General features: G+C 39.7%; 1 protein-coding gene across 1 annotated transcript; it reads left to right on the top strand.

Annotated features, from left to right (window-relative positions):
- The first annotated feature begins 1,107 nt into the window (after positions 1–1,107).
- On the top strand, positions 1,108–6,090 carry CXCL9 (C-X-C motif chemokine ligand 9). Its single transcript, XM_032334613.1, has 4 exons — positions 1,108–1,251; positions 3,051–3,177; positions 4,902–4,986; positions 5,967–6,090. Exons 1-4 carry the CDS (start codon positions 1,188–1,190, stop codon positions 6,069–6,071), a joined length of 381 nt encoding a protein of 126 aa, XP_032190504.1. The 5' UTR covers positions 1,108–1,187; the 3' UTR covers positions 6,072–6,090.
- Positions 6,091–12,499: the final 6,409 nt, after the last annotated feature.

Below are 12,499 nucleotides of genomic sequence, written 5' to 3'. Positions count from 1 at the left end.
CCCAGTAACTAGTCAAACCACTTAAAAAATAGTAATAAGCTATAGCAGCAGTGATATAAAAAACAAAATGGGGGCTCCTGGGTGGCAGTCAGTTGAGCATCTACCTTTGGCTCCGGTCATGATCCCAGGTTCCTGGGATCAAGCCCCACGTTGGGCTCCCTGCTTAGTGGGGAGTTTGCTTCTCCCTCTCCCTCTGCCCCCAGTCATGTGTGCGCATGCACTCACTCTCTCTGTCAAGTAAATAAATATATTTTTTTAATGTGCTTACAGTAGGGGCTCCTGGGTGGCTCAGAGGGTTAAGTCTCTGCCTTCAGCTCAGGTCATGATCCCAGGGTCCTGGGATCAAGCCCTGCATTGGACTCTCTGCTTGGCGGGGAGCCTGCTTCTCCCTCTCTCCGCCTACTTGTGATTTCTGTCAAATAAATAAAATCTTTTTAAAAATGTGCTTACAGTAGGAAATGACCTGGTCCCTGAGGAAATTAAGATGCTGATTATTGGGGCACCTGGGTGGCTCAGTGGGTTAAAGCCTCTGTCTTCAGCTCAGGGTCCTGGGATCTAGCCCCGCATTGGGTTCTCTGCTCAACAAGGAGCCTGCTTCCTCCTCTCTCTCTGCCTGCCTCTCTGCCTACCTGTGATCTCTGTCTAATAAATAAATAAAATCTTTAAAAAAAAAGATGCTGATTATTTAAGATTATCAGGTAGACAATAGAGGAAAAAATTGTAGCTATATATTATACAGAAGGATATTTTGAAAATAGTAAGAAAATTGGAAAAAAAATGAATTATTTATCTGGACCTTAGTATTTTCCATCAGAAAACAACAACTCTAACCCTTGTTGTATAGTATTATATTCATTATGTAATGTACTCTTCACCCAGGTGAGTGGGTGTGAGTTTGCTAAAGGGTGCCAGTGATGCTGGTTTCACATCCTTTCTGTAAACTACCCATTTATGTGAAATAGAAATAAAACATGCAGAAATTCCCTTGGATCTGAGAACAGGGTTTCTCCCAGCACCACTACGCTTGTGGTCAGTTTAGCAAAGTCAGCTAAGAACAGCCAATCAGAGTTTAGTTTGGGAAATGGATTTCCCAAATAAATATGATTCCCAAGAGCATATTCTCTAAAGAAATTCTCAGGCGTGAAATCCAATACAGGAGTAATTCAGTAGAACTCCATACTATCACTATGAAGAAAGGTGGTGTTCCTCTTTTGTTGAGTATCATCTTCCTGACGCTGATTGGAGGTCAAGGTAAGGGATTCGGAGTTATATTAGGTTAGTAAAGTCAGAAATGGAATTGCTATAAAAGTCTCATGATTTGCCCAATAAAGTTGATGGCATCCATCAGTAGGTGATGTGAGTTGTTCATAAAAGCTTCTCGGTGATGTAGTTCATTAACCAGAGTTCATATATTAGACCTGCTAAGTCAAACATAAATCATCTCAGTCCCGGTATGTGAATTCCTGTCATATAGTAAGTGTCCAATAAATGTTTGTTGAACTGGGTGGTAATGAGATCAAAGAATTTGTCTCTTATTAAATTATTTTTGTAACTCTGATATTGTTTCTTGGTAAGTATGTCTGTGGTTAACCAATTAAGGGTCTAATAATCAGAGAGGTCCCAAATCTGTTTACTAACCACCTTTGGGCAAATTAATGAACTTTTCTAGATTTCAGTTTTCTCACCTATAAAATTGAGACTTTATAGTTATGCTTTTTCTACCAACCACACAATGTGTGGCATATAGTAAGCCCTGAGTAAATTTTATGTTGAATGAATTAAAGGATTAAGGAATGAAGATAATGTATTTCAAAGAGTTTTGGAAAGCTTAAAGTACTGTCAAAAAGCAAGGCAGTGGGAAGGGTGAGGTTGGTGGTTGTAATTGATTATTGTAAGTAGATCTTTCTGCCCAAACCAACGCCAACTCCATTTCACTAAGGCCAGGTAATAAATGGCTTCTGGAGTTGCATAAGGAATTGTGGCCCACATTGCACACGTGAGTCAGGTATCTGTGTGTCTGACCTATGATAGGCATTTATTAAATATTGTGAAAATCTCCTTTCCTAAGATTGTAAGATACGGTAATTAAGAGCAGTATGTTTGGACTCAAGAAAATCTGAGGTAAAACCTCGCACCTGCCCCCTAAATGCTGAATGACTTTGTTCTTTCTGTAACTTCTTTGAACCTTAGCTGCTTTATCTATAAAATGGAGATAATACCTCTTTCAGAAGTTTGTGGTAATGATTAACAGTGTAGGTTCACAACTCTTGTCTAAAGCCAGTCCTTTTACTCAGAGGGCAGGGAGTGACCAAAAAAAGAGACAGGCCATTCCAGGTCGGTAGGTGGCAGTTTTAATAATAGCAATGGAATAATAATAATAATAATAGCAAAGGAAACTTACATATGGAGTCGTCTTGAGCAGCAGCAAAACAAATGGATCCCCATCGCTGCCTACCAGATCTTAAAAACTTAAAAAGCCCCCTAACTGGGCTTAGTCATGTGTTTGGTGTGGGTATTTTCAACCTTATGTCAACCACGTCAAGGCTATGTCCTTGGAGCAGCCTCTGGGAGCCAGAAAGGCAAGTGGAACCCACACTGTAAGTACAGGGGAGAAGAAGAGAAGTCTTCAAGGGCCCAGGTCCAGCTCACAGGTCCACTGGTGGTAACTTTATTTATCACAGTCCCCAACAAACATACTCAGTACGTGACAGTAACAACCGTGATCTACTCAAATGTATCATTTTTTTTAAAGATTTTTATTTATTTATCAGAGAGAGAGAGGGGAGAGAGCGATCACAGGCAGACAGAATGGCAGGCAGAGGCAGAGGGAGAAGCAGGCTCCCCGCCAAGCAAGGAGCCTGATGTGGGACTCGATCCCAGGACGCTGGGATCATGACCTGAGCCGAAGGCAGCTGCTTAACCAACTGAGCCACCCAGGCATCCCCAAATGTATCATTTTGATCGATCATCTCAATTGAGACATTCCCTTTAAGCAGTGTTTTTTTTTTCTTTTTCTCTCCCTTTTTCTCTACCCTTTTTCTTTCCCTTAGGCACCCCAACAATGAGGAATAGACGCTGTTCCTGCATCACCACCACCCAAGGAACAATCCAGTCAAAATTCTTAAAGGACCTTAAACAATTTGCCCCAAGCTCTTATTGTGAGAAAACTGAAATCATGTGAGTAAAACCTCATCCAACACACATGCACCATATTGGCAGGAACATTAAATTTAGTGTCAGAATTACCCTTAGGACCCTTGCCTGTACAGACTCTTAAAATTCAGATGGCTGTCCCTCCATAAGTGTGGTCTACTTTTTTTCTTCTAAACAACAAGGAATTTCTGGTAGACATTTAAACCAAGGAGAATATATCACCAAGCATGTAGAAAATATTTAATGCAAATAACTCAAAAGAAGAAGATAGAAATCATTTATACTTCTACAGTGTCACTTCTACAGTGACAAATACTAATCACCCCTTGGCCTATAGTCTTCCAAATTTCCCTCATTTACATTTGTGTACGTATATAGATACAGCATATATATATATACATGCACATATGTACTGTATGTAAACATAAAAACAAAATTATATGTTACATACTTCTATAGTCTGCTTTCTCATTAACACTATATCATGAACATTTCCTCATGACAGTAAATCTTCTGTAATATCATTTTTTCTAATAATGTCATTCCTAATGGCCAAATTACATTCCATCATATCTATATCCATATATCCATAATCTATATGAGCAATGCCTAAATGTAAGTTATTTACAATTCTTCGCTATTGAAATCAAACTTACTATGTCAGTATCATGTCTTTAGTTCTTTCCTATTAATAATAACTTTCACAGGGTGTTATACAGAAGTGTGGAATCTCTACATTGTATACCTGAAAATAATATTATACTGAATGTTAACTGGAATTTAAATAAAAACTTAAAAATAATAACCTTTTTAAAGATTAGAATTGCTAGTTTCAATCTTTTGAAACCTAAATTAAGGCTGATCTATAGAATGACTGTTCTTACTCTCAGATTATACAGAAAAAGTAAAGAAAAAATTTTTTTTTCATTTATTTATTTTCAGCATAACAGTATCATTATTTTTTCACCACACCCAGTGCTCCATGCAATCCGTGCCCTCTATAATACCCACCACCAGGTACCCCAACCTCCCACCCCCCCGCCACTTCAAACCCCTCAGATTGTTTTTTAATTATTCCTGGACAGTCTGCCATAAGTGATTTAAAATAGTCAACCAGTCTGTTAGTCATGTCTTTAAAAATTTTATGTCTTAGGGAATTTCATCAGAAAATATAGCAAACTTCATGCTGATTTTCATTGTTTCTGGAAAAAAAATAGCTATATCGACAACTTTTCTATTTTGCTTCTTCATTTAAACAAAAATGGCTATTTTCACCACAGCACAACTAATATTATCTTTAGATATAAGCTTCTCTCATTGCATGTACCTATTGGATTTTTTATTTTTTTATAATATAAATATTATTTTAACAATTATTTTTATAATAATGAAAACATTGGTGTCTTAGAAATATAACAGTCAGGGACTAATTAGATAAAATCTTATGTAGCCTTCCAATGGAATATTATGTAGCCATTAAATGTGTATTTTCAAAAAATATTTAATGACACTGGAAATGCTCATATGATAATTTTTTTTAGTTTAAATAATTTAAGGTTGTGTTTCTCCTAGAAATCCCCCCAGTCATTAAGAAAACAAAAAGGTGGGAAGAAAAACTGAAAGTCTCAGATGCTTATAGTGATGACATAAATACATTCTAACCAGGGAACTGAATTCTGGAAGTAAGATGAGGCATTTAAATTACTGAAAGTAGAAAAAAAAAAAACTCATTGCTGTTTCCTTGGCAGTGCAACAATGAAGAATGGATATCAAACGTGTCTAAACCCAGATTTGGCAGTTGTGCAAGAATTGATTAAAGAGTGGGAAAAACAGGTCAGTGACCAGGAGGAACAAAATTTTCTTTCTTTTAGAAATTGACTTTGGAAAACAAAGAATCTATGTAATTTCTTTAAGGATTTTTTTTTAATTACTGTGTTCCTACTTTGTTCCTAGAATAATGTCATCATTGTAATGTGTAATTGTATTTCTGCATATAACATCACTTGTCTATATTCCCCACTAGAAGTGTTTTCCATGAGGAGAGGGAGCTTACCTTTCTTATTCAATATAATAAATATGTATTGGATTGAAAGGTAGACACTGAAGACGGTGCCTGCTGTAGCAGATGTGCTAACACTTAATTATAGTACAACGTGAGAAAAATAAAGATATGTACCAGAATCTTGAGGATTATAAAAGGAGTAATCTTTTTCCTTGCCAGAAGGAGGGGCAGGGAGAGAGTGTTAAGGAAGACTGTTCATATGTCTTCCTTTCATATGTTCCCCAAGAGAATAAAGACAGCATGAAAAAGCATGGACTCAGGAGAGCTTGCTGTGTTCAGGGAGCCTCAGGTAGTGTGGCTGGAGTTTGTGTGAAGGGAGAGAAGAAACTGGGGTAGAAAAGTAGACCAGAACAAAGCCAGGAGTTTGCTTCTGGAGTCTGATGGTGTAGTGGTTCTGCCGAATACTAGCTCTCAACTTCGGGCAAGCCACCTTCTCCAAGCCTCCGTCTCTTCCTCTATAAAAAGTGGATGATAATAGTGCTAGCCTCAGAAGGTCGTGGGCTGGACAAGCAGAGTTGGAGTAAGGGCAGTAATAAGCCTGGAGAACAGAAGAAAGAAGACCAGTTAGGAGGCTCTGGCCTCCTCCTCGAAGTCAGTAAAGTAGAGAGAATCGAAGCCCTTTTCAGAGTGAAGCAAATTTAAACCATTTTTGAAGATTAAAACAAAACAGTCTGGAGAGTCCAAATATAATATAAGGAAGGAAAACTGGTAAGATAAAGGAATATTATTCTCATTTTCTTTCTCCTCACAGGTCAACCAAAAGAAAAAGCAAAAAAAAGGGAAAAGATATCAAAAAAGCAAGAAAGCTTTAAAAGTTAAAAAATCTCAACATCCTCGTCAAAAGAAGACCACATAAACAACCACTTTACCAGCAAGTGTTTTGTGTGAAAAACGTTCTTTTTAGTTATACTGAAATAATTCTAAAAGGGGATGGCAACTTAATACATAAGCTTTTTTTTTCTAGAGAAGTTTAAGCATTGTTGTGAAATTGTAATTAAAGCTAGAAAGTTGCTTTTAAAATCCAAATATAGAGAGTTGTTACAGGCTACAGTTGGACTTTGTTCTTCTACTACCAACCCACTGACTTGCATCATGCTGAAGATCATGGTCTTAACACCCACATCTGGACAGATGCACGCACAATCACATCCTGTACGCGGTCCTATCCCACACACAACAGCTGCCTGGAAGAGCAGCCCTGTACTTCCCAGGCCACAAATTCCAGCCTCCAGAGGATATTCTGAAGCACATGCCTGTAAGCTCCAGCCTGTCCACATGTTAGGAAGCCAAGTAATTTGGAACCGAGCTGGACCTCACCAAGCGGCCAGGCCATTTAGCGTCTGTACTTGAACCTGCCTATAGGTCTCACAGTGTTTCTGAGAGACCCATGGCGGTTGTTTCTGGGGACCACCACTGAAGAACACTAGCACTTGGCTTTCAGAAGCTTATGTCCAGCTTCTGAGGACATGGGACCCCATCTTAGCTGCCCGAGCTCACACTGTATGTCTCACTGTTGATCGTTGCTTCAAGCCTGTACTCACTGTCTCAGCTACACAGGTCACTCACCTGGCTCTACTCCTCATCACTCTTTCCCCAGCACTCCACAAGAATGCCGCCTTCTCCCTACTGATCCTACTTGGACCAGTCTTTGGCTCGGTTTAATCCTGCCTCCTAAACAAAACCTTCTGGACATTCGAATTCTCTTAAAACTCTCCTTTCGCTTGTGTTCAGTACCATACCGTTGAGCACTTGACTGTTCTCTAATTAGTTTTTGCATGTTGATTCTATTTCTCCAACCAGATTGCCAGCTCCTTGAGGGCAGCCAACCACTGTTTACTTCCTTGAATCTGTCACCATGCCTAGCAGACTGTGAACTAGGTTTGGACTAACTTGTCAGTTGCAGTTTTGACAGGTAGGAGGGCAACCAGACCATCTCAGAGCAGGAACTAGCCATACTGGCTACTCCGCATTGTCTAACCCCTGGTAACCTCTTTTATTCCTTATGTTCAGACCATTGTCACTGCAGGAATGGGGGTGATGCAACAGTCTTGCCTTAGGACAGGATGTGAACTTGGCCTCTCCAGCAAATAGGAAGAAAATGTTTAATCACCGGATATTCTGAACTGTTTTTATGAAATAGTACTGGATGCCTAGAATCATAGAATTTACAGTAGGAAGGAGCTTTGTGCAACTTCTCCCCACCCAGTACAAAAATTCCTCCAGTACCATTCCTGACATGCCTGTTTTCTATGTCTGACAAGAAAGCCACCAAGTGCCTTTTGAAAACTCATTTTAGGTAGCTATAAATGTCATTGTCCGTTTGAGAGTTTGTAGAGTATTTCAAAGTTTGTAGAGTTTTGTGATTATCAATTACCATACCAGGTCTCAGAGGAAGGGTGAGTATTAAGACACAAAGAGGAAATGCTGCTCACGGAGGCATGGCTGGTGCCCATTTAGCTTCAACAGGGCTTAGAAACCCTCTTGAAGAGCAGGTTCAGTGAATTGTGTAGGAGAGAACATCTCTGGCCAGAATTTAAACTTACCCCTACTCTGCCAGACTTTGTCACCTCTAACATTGCAGATTTCTAGTGCTGCCTAGAGGTGATCCCATCCAAACAGCATCATATCTAATGGTGAAACTCTTCGGCTTCTTCAATATGTAACCCCTGAAAACTCTGAACATTCCATAGTTTGAGGATTTGGACCCAGTTACCATGTGTCTCACAAGTAAAGTGGGTAGTGCAGGGTGCATGGGTGGCTCGATGGGGTAAGTGACTGCCTTCAGCTCAGGTCATGATCCTGGAGTGCCAGGATCAAGCACCACATCAAGCTCTCTGCTCAGCTGGGAGTCTGCTTTTCCCTCTGACCCTCCCCCATCTCATGCTCGCTCGCTCTCTCTCTCTCACATTCTCTCAAATAAATAAAATCTTTAAAAAAAAATGGATCGTGCATAACAAATAACCAGAGACCACATCTTTGACTAAGTACCTATGACATGTATAACATGATAATCATTCATTACTTATATATACACGTATACTCTCTGAGCAATAATTAAGTTCAAATCAGTTTTGGCATATATAGCTTGTGCTTTCAAATATTTTCTTTGTTAAAAGACAATAGCATCAATAAAAAGACCATTGATCAGAAAAGAAATACAGATTTTTTTTTTTAGTGTCTTGAACACATACCTCAACTGTTAACACATTTAACGGTAATTCTCATGTGTCCTTATTCATTTTCTTCCGCGTCAGATAGTGTATAATTGAGATAAAGACAAGGACTTCTTTGAGGACAGAAAAAAAACTTCAACTGATAATATGACGACAATGCCTTAAAGCAGCATTGACTTTGAAGAGTTGTGTAGAAAGCAGTTTATTTCCTAATCCTGAAAGATAAAGCTATTTCAGTGAGATATACACCTAGGAAACAAAAGATGCCCTCTTTTCCATATCCTGAAAGTATATATATTTAAATACCATAAGGCCTCATTTAGTTTTAGTGGAGATCTAAACATTAGAGAAGTTCTTTAAGGGTCCAGGAAACGAAGTTAAAGATGTTGCGCAGTGTGGACTAAGAAAGTTGAGAATGTCCAAAGACTATCAGCCTTGTCCATTTGATGTATACGTGAGAGGCGGCCAGAAGGTGTGATGTTTGGACAGGAAGCAACCGCTGACGATGGACATGACTCCCCGCAAGGGCTTTAAGCTGAGAGACTGCAGGAGGCTGTGGAAGGAGCTATGATTCTGGATTCTGAGATACCTGGGTTCAGATCAGAAGCCCACCACTTACTATCTACATGAGCTTGTTCAAGTTCACTGCTTAACCTGCCTGTGCACCAGTTTCCTCATTCAGAATTGTTGTGAGGAACGGGCCCGGCATAGATCTGATGCACAGAAAGTACTTGGCATCAGTCCCAACCCTTAGTAACCACTCACCTCTGGGGTACCTCCCTTGCAACAGAGGGTTCCACATCTCATACACAGAGAGATGTTCCCAGGACTGAAAAAAATACGTTGGAAAAGGCCCAAAGCTCATCTGACAAGTTCTCTGTATCTACATTTTTATTCTCATAGTCCAGGCCATTATTGTCCCTTTCCTAGACTACAACAACGGGGGCGAGAGGCAGGCTCCCTGCTGAGCAGAAAGCCCGATGCGGGACTCGATCCCAGGACCCTGAGATCACAACCCGAGCCGAAGGCAGAGGCTTCACCCACTGAGCCACCCAGGTACCCTCTCCTGTCTCTTTTGATCAAATTTTCTTTTCCTTACCATTCTGATGGCCAGAATAATCCTTCCAAAGTACAACTCATAGGATATCACCCCTTTGCTTAAAATACTATAATTTATAATTATACATACTATACTATACTATACTGCAATACTATAATTTATAATTATATAAATTATATAAATATTATATATTTATATAAATATATAAAAATTATATAAATATAAATTATAATTTATATAAATTATATTTATAATTATATAAATATAAATTTAATTATATATTATATAAAATTTAATTGTATATTATATAAATTATATATATTATATATATTATATAATTTTAATTATATATTATATAAAATTTAATTATATATTATAAATTATATAAATATAAATTATATAAATTATAAATTTATAATTATATAAATTATAATTAATTATTTATAATTATACATACCAGGCCCTGCAAACCCCTTTGCGTCTAGGCCCTGCCTGCTTTTCTGACACGCTCCCTCCATCCTCCCCTTCCCTAACTGGGCCTCAGCCTCATCTTTCTGTCTCTCCAGCACCTGAGTTCATTTCCTTCCCATGGCCTTGGCACATGCTGTTCCCTGTCATGCTGGGTTATGCTATACCAACTTGGTTCACGTGGGAACTCTGTTTCCCAGAATCTCCTTAGCTGTGTGGTTCTAAGTCAGAATTAACCCAAGAGGCACTTCGGTGAGGTTTGGAAGCCGGGAGTGAGGGAGTGGCCATTACTCTTGATTAGATAAAATGACAAACTTGTCATTGCGACTAACAACCGGCCCACAGCCTCCACCGGATACTTGGAAGTGCACCCACAGAGGCTGTTATCACACAGAAGCAACCGCTCCCCATAGGCCACTAGCAGTCCCACTGTGGCACGGGATGGGTTAAGGCCTCTTGGATTTTCGTACAAGGTTGGATTTGTCCAGCTGTCCCAGTGCTTCTGAAGAGTTGATCGGTGAACCTTTGTCCAAGTCCCTGAATATGCTCCCAGACTTTTACTTCCAAAGATCCTTCCTCATTGCGAAAGACCTGATTCCTACAGTAAACCCCTTATTCCCGTAATACTCCGATAGCCTCTGCTTCCCTGATACCGGTGCCGCCTTCTTTGCCTGACTGTTCCTGCCTCATCATCTGAGTATCAGCTCAAATGTCAAGTCCCAGAGTCTCTGTCCCTTCTCAAGCTCAATGAAATAGCCATCATGTCCCCAAACCCTCTCTACTGTAGTGCTTTCCAAAGTCGGGCATGCGTACCCTCTAGAACAGATGAAATGAGAATATTTATAACATTTTTCCTTAAAGAAAAAAATTTTTATAAAGAAAAAACTGAGGTCTCTAAATCTGAACCCAGCTTCACTCAGTACATTTGTCAGGTGGTCGTATCTTGTGGAGCTTTCCTGAGCAAAAAGTGAGACACCCACAACTGGAAGACATTGACACACGCCCCCATCCGGTCACTTCCAGACATTGCAACGATGGATTGCCACTTACGGGGGCGCCGCCTTCTCTGGCTACCTCTAAACAGACCTGGGATTAGGAGGATTATAAAATAGAGTGCTAACAGAGCCATCCTTCACAAAACGGGCCAGCAGCTTTAAAAGATTCCTACTAAGAAATTCATACGGGAGATAATATTAAGAATGCCAACATAAACTAACCAAAGAATAAGACACACATGCCGAGGATGCCTATTATAATTTTATCTAAAAGGACACACAATTTTGAAGATCTGGAAACTGTAATATGTTTCATTCTCCTTTATCACAATCTGATAAATCAATCAAACTTCATCACAATCTGGAATTTTAAATACATTTATATATTTTAAATATTTAAAGGTAACTTTTGTGATAATTGCCAGCCCCCCCCCCCCCACCACAAACGCCAGTTTAAGTTTCCTGACGCAGAAAACGTCATCCTCTTCACCCCCGCACCCACAGTGCCTAGACCAGAGCCTGGCAATTTGGAAGGACTTAATATGTATTTTTTTTACTTAAATGACGTATGCTTCACCATAAATTTTCTTCTAGGCCTTTCCCAAATCACTCGCAACTACTCTCACCGCTATTATTTAAAATTTCCACGCTCACTTCTGCCTTCAGCTTTGCTGATTCTCTTTTATTCATTTGTTCCCCTCACCCCTCACCCCCGTCTGACTCCCACCCAATTCATGATTCAAATCTGGCTTTCCTATCCCAGCCAGGACTCCATCCCAGGATGCTCCTGGAAACCCTGAAATCCTCCCACTATGACTACCCTGGCATAAACTTTAAGAATCTTTCCCTGATTTAAAATTTAAATTATTTTGCTCTACCAGAAAGCAGTTTGCATCTGAACAAAGTTTTTGTATTAGAACAGCTGGTAAAGAAATCAGTAAAATATTTAGTCAGTAAACTGTGCTTGTGACTTTAAACATCAGTGATCTCTAGGTCAGTTCGTTGGGAAAGCTATTTGAGATTTCTTTATCCGTCCTGGGAAAACAGAAAGTTACTTTCTTCAAAGAAAGGAGGCTACGGGGGTGGGGGGGGGTGGGGGGGGTTGCAATTACAGATGCTTCCTTTTTTGGCCTGTATAGAGAGAAGATGAAATTAAGCGATAGGGGGGAAAAGCAACCTTCCCTGCTGATAAGGAGTTAATGAGGTTCTTGGTAGTCACTAAGCCAAGATCACTTGAGGCATTTTGATAGGAAGTTATTTAAAAGTTCCCCAGAGGATTTTTGACCCTACATTTTAAGGAAGTAATTAAATCACAAAGAGCCTTAAATCTAAGTCTATGAATAACATTATGAAATGGACCAAACTGATACAAGATTAGAGGGAAAGATGTCAAATTCTCCATAACTATTTGCTCTCTTTAAAAGCTTGCTATATGAGGGGTGCCTGGGTGGCCCAGTGAGTTAAGCATCAGGCTCTTGATTTTAGCTCAGGATGGTGGGATTATGGGATGGAGCCCTGGGTCAGGCCCCGCACTCAGAGGGGAGTATGGAGAGTGGGGAGTGCCTTCTCTCTCTCTCTCTCTCTCTCT

This window comes from Mustela erminea, chromosome 2 (assembly GCF_009829155.1).
Source record: "Mustela erminea isolate mMusErm1 chromosome 2, mMusErm1.Pri, whole genome shotgun sequence".
In the NCBI taxonomy this organism is placed as follows: Eukaryota; Metazoa; Chordata; class Mammalia; order Carnivora; family Mustelidae; genus Mustela; species Mustela erminea.
This window is presented reverse-complemented; position numbering and strand designations above follow the sequence as displayed.

Bases quoted from the DNA above. Each gene is read 5' to 3' on its own strand.
- CXCL9 (XM_032334613.1), top strand. From the start codon at position 1,188: ATGAAGAAAGGTGGTGTTCCTCTTTTGTTGAGTATCATCTTCCTGACG. The intron at 3,178-4,901 runs GTGAGTAAAACC...TTTCCTTGGCAG, and splicing joins TGTGAGAAAACTGAAATCAT to TGCAACAATGAAGAATGGAT. The intron at 4,987-5,966 runs GTCAGTGACCAG...TTCTCCTCACAG, and splicing joins TTAAAGAGTGGGAAAAACAG to GTCAACCAAAAGAAAAAGCA.